The sequence below is a fragment of the Seriola dumerili genome, unplaced genomic scaffold, assembly GCF_002260705.1.
Source record: "Seriola dumerili isolate Sdu_G_001 unplaced genomic scaffold, Sdu_1.0 BDQW01000291.1, whole genome shotgun sequence".
In the NCBI taxonomy this organism is placed as follows: Eukaryota; Metazoa; Chordata; class Actinopteri; order Carangiformes; family Carangidae; genus Seriola; species Seriola dumerili.
The window spans coordinates 3,395,282-3,404,716 of record NW_019174546.1 but is presented as its reverse complement, the minus strand read 5'-3'; the positions used below and the strand labels follow the sequence as shown (position 1 = coordinate 3,404,716).

Below are 9,435 nucleotides of genomic sequence, written 5' to 3'. Positions count from 1 at the left end.
AAAAAAAAAAAAACGCCTATTTCAATCCACCACAGCCCAGGGAGATGTATTCAAATGTCTAGTTTTTGTTCAACCAAGAGTCCAAAACCCTCAGATATTCAGAATAAATTCATGTATGATGAAGAAAAGCATTAAGTCCTCACATGTGAAAAACTGGAACCAGCATATATTGTGGCATTTTTGCTTGAAAAAAATGACTTAAATTACTGATGAATCCATTATCAAAAAGAAGTTGATTCATTTTCTGATTAATTGTTGTAACTCCGTTGATTCGCCTTTTACGGTAGAATAAGGATTACTTTTATTTCCTTGAAATTTCCCATTTACATGCAATTGCTGACACATACTGGGCAACGGGAAAAGAAGCACAATGAAGGGGACGAAGACTTCATTAAAATGACAGACATCAGAAAACCACCAGCACTGCAAGTAGTATATGTAGCTAATTTAACAATTATCGGCCAGTTTCTCGGTAATTAGAGAGTCTCCGCTCGACAAAGACAAAAAATGTGTTTAAGCCATCTCATCTAAGTTAAGGGTGAAGTGAAGCAGACCTCAAGAAGCTCCCGAATTGATCAACTTTTAATCATTTACTCAACGTTAAAACACCGAAATGACTGACAGGGTTTCCCCTCGTCCTATACAACAGTATGAAGCCAAATGTCAGAACTGACGGTTTTAACTTCAGCGACATAAACTCCTCTGTCCTCAATGATTGACGCCTCTGATACTCACATCTCTGGTTGCGACGCCTGCCTTTGTACATGGTCATGACGAGCGGGAAAAGACGGGAGATGCTCTGCTGTGGCCGACACGACTTCGCTTTTCCTTTTTGCTGTCTCTGTTTTCTCCTTCCTAAAACTAGACAGACTGCCGGTGCACTTCCAGCTTCAGACTAACAGCCGTGCCGCCTCAGACCATACCATTTGTCAAACTATTCCAGGGGGAACTCTCGCCTCAAATACTCCACTCAGCTCCAGCGGCAGGAGCACAAGTTAAACCAACAATCCCCCTTTTTCCGTTTGTGTCGCACAGATTAGTGGAAGATAAATGACAAGATTATGATTCTTTATGGATGACAGCAAAATACTGACATCCCAAAAGACTCCCTGTCCCTTTACATGCAACAATGGCATTTAAGTGGCTATAAAATGTAGCACAAAAAGCAAAAAGTATGTTTACTGTTAAAGAAAATATGAAACAAACAGTTTGCTTTTACAATATTATTAATATATAGTGCAAGTTGTACACAGGGCCGTAGCCAGCATTTTAGTGTCCACCTCCCCTCATGTGTGGGGTGGGCGAGGTGAGGGGGACTCATAAATATTTTAATAGTTTCAATTTTTCCTGTTTAACTTGTTCAGTCACCTATTCATTTAGACAATCTTTTGCCTGTCTGGAGGCAAAACCCCTTGAGGAAATACATACATTTTTAATTACTTAATTTACTGGCCTACAAGATAGAGGAATCTGCCAGTGAAATACCATCATGTGTATGGCTACAACTAACCTTTTTTTTCATTATCGATTAATCAAATTTGCTTAATCAAGATCCTGCAAACTGTTGCTGGATTAAGTTATAAACAATTGACTAATCATTCCAGCTCTGATTAAAAAAAGTGAAATTAACAGGAAAAGTACATGACTACAGTGTCCTCAGTAATAATGCAGCTACAGTACCACCATTTTTATTTTCCTTTTCTTTAACTTTTAAAATGATCATTCCAGTACACTGAAAACAATGCACCTGGTGCTTCTGCATAATTGCATGTTGCATGTCAAATAAAGTAAACTAAACTAAACAGGAGTGGTTGTACATTTTATATTGTATATGTAGTGTGCTTGAAAAAGCCTGAAAGCTGTACATTACCATACACAATAAATGTAAACTAATGTCATGACTACATTTATGTTATATGTTCAAACATACTGTAAACAAACTAATTTACAGTGACATTGACTTAAAGTAGTATTCACTGATTTTTTTTGCCACTTGGGGGCAGCACTACAAACTGTAAACACAACATTAACATTAAACTTTCAGCGTCGATATTGTGAAAATGTTAGCAAACACTTACCCGTGTAGCTCCCCAGCAGTTACAAAGCAACATTAGCATTTATTGAGTCATGTGTCTTTCCACCTGAGTCTAGTTTTTCTTTTTTTTTTTTTAGCTCTGTTTGGCTCTCCCTCTTTAGCTGCTAAATGCTCCACCATATTCTGCAGCTAGTCTCTTACTTTGTCTGTGTACTGTTTGGGGAAAATTAACAAACAAACCTAATCAAGAGTGTCATAAGTCAATGGCTCTCATTTGATATTCAAGGTCCATCTTAGAAAATACATCCTGCTTTTTCTTCCATTTAAACCTGCAGAAAAATCCTGTTTTAACTCACCCATCAAACAACGTGCTTTCATCCATTGCTAGGGCCAATCAGCTTCTCATTGCCACTGTCTGCCACCATTCAGTTTTTTTTCTTTGTTTTTAATTTAATTTAAAGTGGATAGGCTGTGGACTTAAGAGACAGATTGAAAAAGCAGAGCGCCCAGGGGGGGAAACAGCCTAATGATTCCCCAGCTGTTGCAGCATTTGGGTTCTGTTATAGATGAAGCCTTGTAATTGTAACAGCTAATTACACTGACAAGGGGTTTGCAGCTGTCTCGCACACCGCATGACGTCTTAATCATCCTCCAGCTTCTCAGAAAGAAAAGACAAGAAACTAAAATCTCATGAAAGATAGAGGCTGACTATTAAGGATTCATGGCTTCAAGGGCAGTCACTTGAAATTAAATGCCTCAACTATTGTCTCATTTGTGACATGTTTGGACATCTTGGACATTTAAACATCTCTTATTGTTTGACGTGAGTAGTGAAAAATGGTGCAACACAAAAACGATTCTCTATCTGCTTGTGCTTTTTGGTTTTGTTCAAGAAGGTTATTCCAGGTTAATTTGGAACAAATTTGATAGCTCATCTTAACCACCACCATGAGTGGCAGAAGAAGCATAGCCACTGTCATATCTTCAAACAAAGCAGACCATGTGTCATCAGTTTGCAAGTTGCTGCAGTAAACCCAAAGACATTCACAGAAAATGTCACTATTCACGGCCTAAAATGACTCATAAATGTAAAAAATGTGATTGCATATTCTGCAGACGATCCCTGCATGAGCTTGACAACTGGGGATGCAAATGAATCATACATGCTGAGGGACAAATTTGATGTTGTCGCCCTCACTGCTATTCTCTCAGCACCATCTAGTGTTCATGCAGGTGGAAAATTCATGAATGTATAAGCAAAGAGGCAAAAAAAAATGTCTGGCAGTCAAAGCTCCAGTTAATATTTCAGCTTTGATTTTAATACATTGTACAATAATTGAATTATCAAAATTTAATCAACCATATTCATTTCTGTATTGATTTCATTTCTCAATTGTAACTTTTCATCGTTACTTACTTACTCTCTTGTTTTAATGCTATGGAGCACAAGTAAATTAAACTAAAACAGTCTCTGAGAAATGGTTTTGTGTGGTGATTTTCAGATTGGGGTTTTGACAAGTAGATCTGCAAACAGATGGTTACCTGTGACGTGAAATACAGACACTTTTCCCAACAACAACTGTCTCAAACATAGAAACAAAATGTCCAGACATTTTTCAAACCTCACCATCAAGGATTTAACAGAGAATCTAACAGCTTTATCTACCTAATACCACGAAGCAAAACCTTAAAACACCTTGGATTTATTATAGTGTTCTGCAGTAAGTATTTCAACCACAGAGAGGCACTCAAAGACCAAACCAGACAGCAGTCACACATGAAAGCTCTTACACATTATGAACTCAAGATAATGGCAGAGCAGATACGATCAAACCAAGCAGCGATTTAAAAAATGAACCTTAAGATATCAATACATCTATGTCCAAATTTTATCCACAAAAGCAGAAAGTAGGCGGAGAAATGCTGAGCTGGTAAAACGGGGATGAAACTCACCCCTGCGCTCTTCATCACCAGCACACATCCTCTTTAAGATCTAAGTAGCTGCTGTCTCAGGCCAACCACCAGTGTGATTGAATGTCACTTTTATTTGCATGAACTACTTAAAGTCATTGTGTCTGCATTCACGTCCAAAGGAATTAAGTTGAGTAAAGTAATCGCTGGAGCTTCAGTATCTCACGGCTATTAAATCTACTCAAGCGTGCTCGCTGCATACGCAGGTCATTACAGGTTTGAATATGACCTCATGACCGTCCTGTCACATGTTATACCTTTACACAATCGCCCTTCATGTCGCTCCTCACTGGGGATTTTAATAAAAGAGCAATGTGTATGAGAAGATATCAAGAATTCATATCTCGTGCAGACTGCTCCTACCTCTGGCAACGAGATCCAGAGTCTAATCAAATATAAAGTCCATGTTTAAAAGATTAGACATAAGGGTTAAATTTCACAGTGGCAGCAGAATAAAAGCAGAGAAGATCATTTCCAAAGCAGAGACGTTACTGTAGACACCTATGGTATACCTCTGACATTTACAGTGCATTGTTAATATATTGAATTTATTATGTGTCCACAGATGCTCAGTGTTTACAGGGACACTGAGCAGCCTGTGGAGCTGCAATATGCCACGCTATGCAAAGGAATACTTCACTTTGCAAACCGTGCCCTATTTGATTTTAGCTTTGCCTTTGTTCATGAGACACGTGTTTACCTGAGATCTTCTCAGCTACATGCCCTTAATACAACCTTCATTTCTCTTTGGAAAAAAAAATACAACTGTGTAGCTGTTGTGTTTTTAGGATATGTAACTGTGTTCTGGTTTGTCAGTGTGCATAACAATGAGATGAGCTTCTTTAAGTGGATGCAATGATGCAGACAGGACAAAACAGATGGTACATGTGAACATGTGTTGACAACAGCGTGAATATCTGTGGTGTGTTTTATAAATGTGATTCGTTTGTCTTCTTAGCAATTAGGTCATATGAATGAGCAGCCTCAATGTCAAACGGCTTTTTTTTTTTCAGGGGTCCAACTCTAATTCTTATTTCTGGCTGTCATTTATAACTAAGCACTTTGTTTACACTGGGGTAAAGACCTTTAATGCCTCTTTAAAAAGTGACAGTTAAAGGAGCAGGTCTAACATAGCGGGAAATATGCTTTCTTTCTTCAGTATGAGATGAGAAGACTCTCATCTCTGTAGGTTTATTATCAAACTAGAGCCAGCAGCCAGTAAGCTTAGCTTAGCACAAAGACAGGGGGAAACAGCTAGCCTGGCTTTCTCCAACATTTAAAATCTGCCCCGCACCTTTGAAGCTCACTAATTAACATGTTACATCTTGTTTTGTTAGGTTTATGGTTTATGGTACTGTTGTGGTTTTAATGGGAGTTGTGTGCTGCAGCTATCCAAAACTTTCTGTCTGTATGCTAAACTAATCTAATCACATCCTGGATCAAATTTAGCGTACAGACATACGAGTGGTATCGATTGTCTCATCTAACTCCTTGCAAAAAAGTAACTGTTCCTTTAAAGAAGAGTTCCAATTTATTACAACACGGGTCTTGCTTTAATAATCTCAGCCATTGTTACCATTTCTTATGATAACATCATACTCAAAGTAAATGCTGATATCTGGAAGCAAGGCAACAGTAAACAAAGTCTGACAGGTAAAAAAAAAAACAAGCAGTCAGAGGCTCCAGTAGGTTGTAAACAAAGATCATCTACTATTGTCTCACTCTGACATTTCTGGAGAAATATCAAAAAAGACATTTAGTTGCCAGAAGAAGTGAAAAATGTTACACCAGAGAAACTAAAAAATCTCTACATGCTTGTGCTTTTGAGTTTTATTTAGGAAGGTTATTCCAGGTTCATCCTCCTCCTCCTCCTCCTCCTCACAAGGTTTTAAAAAAGCCAACAGATCAGCTAGATTTTTTCAGACCACTTTATTCAGAGGAGAATTCTAAAGTTAGCCCAACTGAAATGTGAGTAGTAATCCCTCATTGAACAGGAAAAGTATCTGAGAAAAACTACAGCAAAAACTGTGGGTCAAAATTGAACCACGGAACCAGGAGGTCAGTCGGTAAAACGGCCAGATTGGGTAACAATTTAACTGTCAGCCTTTATTTTTCTTCAATATAAGTTTGGTTTATTCGGAGGTTTATTAAAAACCTGTATGATTGCTAATATATTTTGTCTATATTTTTTACTAATGTTGCCAGGTTTCCAGAAATTAACTCTGTGAGTACACAGTTATTATTACCAGTAGAAATCATTGCCAAAATAAAAAAAAAAAAACACCCGTTGGCTCAGGCCTGTCTCATTTCCACTAGTATCAGTCATAAATTTCTACACTAATACAATAATAGTTCTTGAGTCATGTAAGTATACAGCAAATCACTGTGAACACAACTCATCCTTGCAGTTTTAGCACTGCCATATGTAATTTCACAGCCAAAAATGCATGAAACTGGGCAAACGCAGGGTGGAATTACAGATGTGACCCTGCAGCGCTCTTATTCATATTTAATGAGAAAGCAGGGCTTGGGGAGGACTTTTATTTTCTATGGAGGAGACTCTGAACTAATCAATAAGTAATATAAGGAAGATTTACAGGGATCCACTGAACGTCCATGAGGACTGAGCTCTTTATGTTTCCGTCTTGTTGCTATCTGTCTGTCGTCCCACTTTCGCCTCGTCTTCTCTGTCTTATCTTTATGTTCAAGCTCTCCTCGCGTCCTCGCCGCAGCCTGGCTGTGTTTAACTACTAGAAATTAATTCTCTATCGGAGCATCTTCACACTGGCGACACCTCTCTGTTTCAGAATTATTTTAAGGTTTTACTGATCAAACTTCCTTGCCAACAATATATGTCACAGAAGTTTTGACAACAAACAATACAAGCCAGATGTTAACTTCAGGTCTCACAGGAAATTATGATTCGAAACAAGAGGTCGACTATTTGACAACAAGAGCTTGAAATAACATGCTTGAAGGTCTCAGGCTAACTAAATCTGTATCAGATTTCCAATCTTAAACCTCATTTAATATTGGATTGCCTTTATAAAATGATCTTTTATTATTGGTATTGATCCTTGTTTTATGCCTCTTGTCTTATTTTTTATATTTATTTCTTGTTTTGTTTTATTGATTTTGCAGTAAATTGTGTGTTTTATATGCAGTGCTTTGTTTTGTAATGAGGTTTAGAAAAATATCATAGATAAAGGTTTTTATTATTGCAATGATCATATTACACTTTCGATCTACCTGTGTAGATGTTACATGTAGGTGTCTCGATAACACTATAGCACTTAGCGCTGACGCTTACAGCACGTAAATGATTGTGTCAGCATTACAGATAGATAAAAATGTAAGGTATAGGTAGAAGATAAAATGGAAAGGAATAAAGAGATAAAAACTTTTTTATAAGGGACAGTATTTTCTTAATTACTGGGTACTCTTTCAATAATTACAGGGTACAGTGATGTACAGTGATAGTCTGTGTTGTTACTGGGTATTGGGTATTTCAATTAATTAGTTGTGGTATAATTTCTGTTGTTGTCAGGCTAAGCATGAGATAAAGAACATCACTTTATCTACGAAAATATTTTATGTGCATGTTTTAACAATGATAATAAAATGTAGTAATTATAATAGAGATAATGATAATATTTTTGTCAGGGTGGATGAAAGTAGTAATACCACATGTATTTATCTGTGTTAAAACCAAAAGCAATAATTATGTATAATGTTTAATATATAATGGAGTGTTTTATTGTTTTATTACTGGTTTATTAATATTGATGCATTAATGTCAGCAGGCCTTAAATGTTGAGGTGGAGCTCATTTGAATATATCTCTGGGCAGCTAAATCTGTAATAATGATCATTTTTTACTCTTACCTAATCTTATCATGTTTTGAATGTAATGTGATTATAACAGTAACCACAGCTGAGAAATAAATGCAGGGGAGCTGAGCAGAAGTATAACGTAGCATTAAGTGGAAATACTCAAGTACCTTAGAACATGTACTTTAAGACTGTACAGTACAGTGCAGCGCTTGAGTAAATGTACTTTTAGGATTTAGCTTTAAACTAAGAATCAAACCCGATTCAGCCTTTATGTCCCATAATCATCATTATAAGAAGATTATATATATATATATATATATATATGATGGTTACTTTTAAGCGAAGACAGTGGAAATGTCGCAGCAAGCTCCCTTATCATAGTGTTGGTTTGGAATATGTGGGCTGTCCAGCCCTTCGTTCAACCCTTTTACCCTGACAGTACACTGTAGTTTCCAGTGTGGTGCCTCTTATGTTCTTATTATTTGAACTGTAATTTGTGGGCTGTAATGTCTTAACAATGCATGAATCAGAACATGATGCATAATATTTGATCAGCATTACCTAGTGATTGTCCGGCGATGACCCTAGCGTTCTCTCCGGCCACGGCTGCCCTGGCGTTCCTCTCACTGGCGTACTGAACGAAGGCGTAGCCCTTGTGCACCGAGCATCCCACAATCTTCCCATATTTGGCGAAGATGGCCTCGATGTCGGCCTTGGTCACCACAGCTGTGTTGAGGTTGCCGATAAATACGCGGGAGTTGAGGGAGCGCGGGTCATTCTTGTTGGTCACGTTGCTGGTCTGGGTCTTCCCAGTCATCCTAGTAGTCCTGCAGCACTGCCTGCTGGGAGACACAGTTGGACACTGCTCAGGAAGCCAGGAAGGTTAGAGGTTACTTTCAGAACACTTAACGGCGAGCACCAGTGGGATGTAAACATTTATCTGAGCTGAAAGCTTATGTTGTAGGTATGTTGTAGGCTCATGGTGTATGTCAGGGGTCAGCAATTAGCTTCATCTGTGGGCCAGTTTTTTTCAGTATTGCTTAATGGGGGGGCAATTTTACAGACAACGTGGAGACGCAGCTGTGTATCTTGACATCTTTTTCTTAGAAGATTTTGTTTTTGAGTATTTTATTGTTGTCATTTTTAGAGCCCGACCGATATTGGATTTTTGGGGCCGATGCCGACCCCGATATTAGGGAGTAAAAAAATTCAGATATCGATATATTGCCCAAAATATATATATACAGTATGAACACGCAGGATATTTTACAGTTAACAATAAACTTTATTGTTCAAAATGACAAAAATACTGAAATGGTAAACTTCAGCGGAAATTAAATAAAATAAATTAAAATATATAAAAACAAATAACCAAAACATAAGAACAAGTATGTATGTATATATATATATATATATATATATTTAACTTGAATGAAACATGCTGCCTATACAACTTGACTTGGCCCGAGCATTTCCACTGCATCATTGCTTCTTAATAAAAGTATTCATATCAGCGCATATTGGAGAATATATGTGCCGATACCTATATATCTGTGATAGGCCAGTATCACCCGATTTAATCGGCCGACTGATAAA

At 37.5% G+C, this 9,435-nt stretch overlaps 1 protein-coding gene across 1 annotated transcript in view; it reads right to left on the bottom strand.

Moving 5' to 3' along the window:
* The window catches only part of LOC111231206 (RNA-binding Raly-like protein), a 35,415-nt gene that overhangs the window by 11,695 nt on the left and 14,285 nt on the right, over window positions 1–9,435 (bottom strand). The window contains exon 2 of the mRNA XM_022758245.1: window positions 8,401–8,681. Within this exon, the coding sequence (XP_022613966.1) occupies window positions 8,401–8,656 (256 nt within the window). The 5' untranslated portion in view covers window positions 8,657–8,681. The remainder of the gene's footprint in view (window positions 1–8,400; window positions 8,682–9,435) is intronic.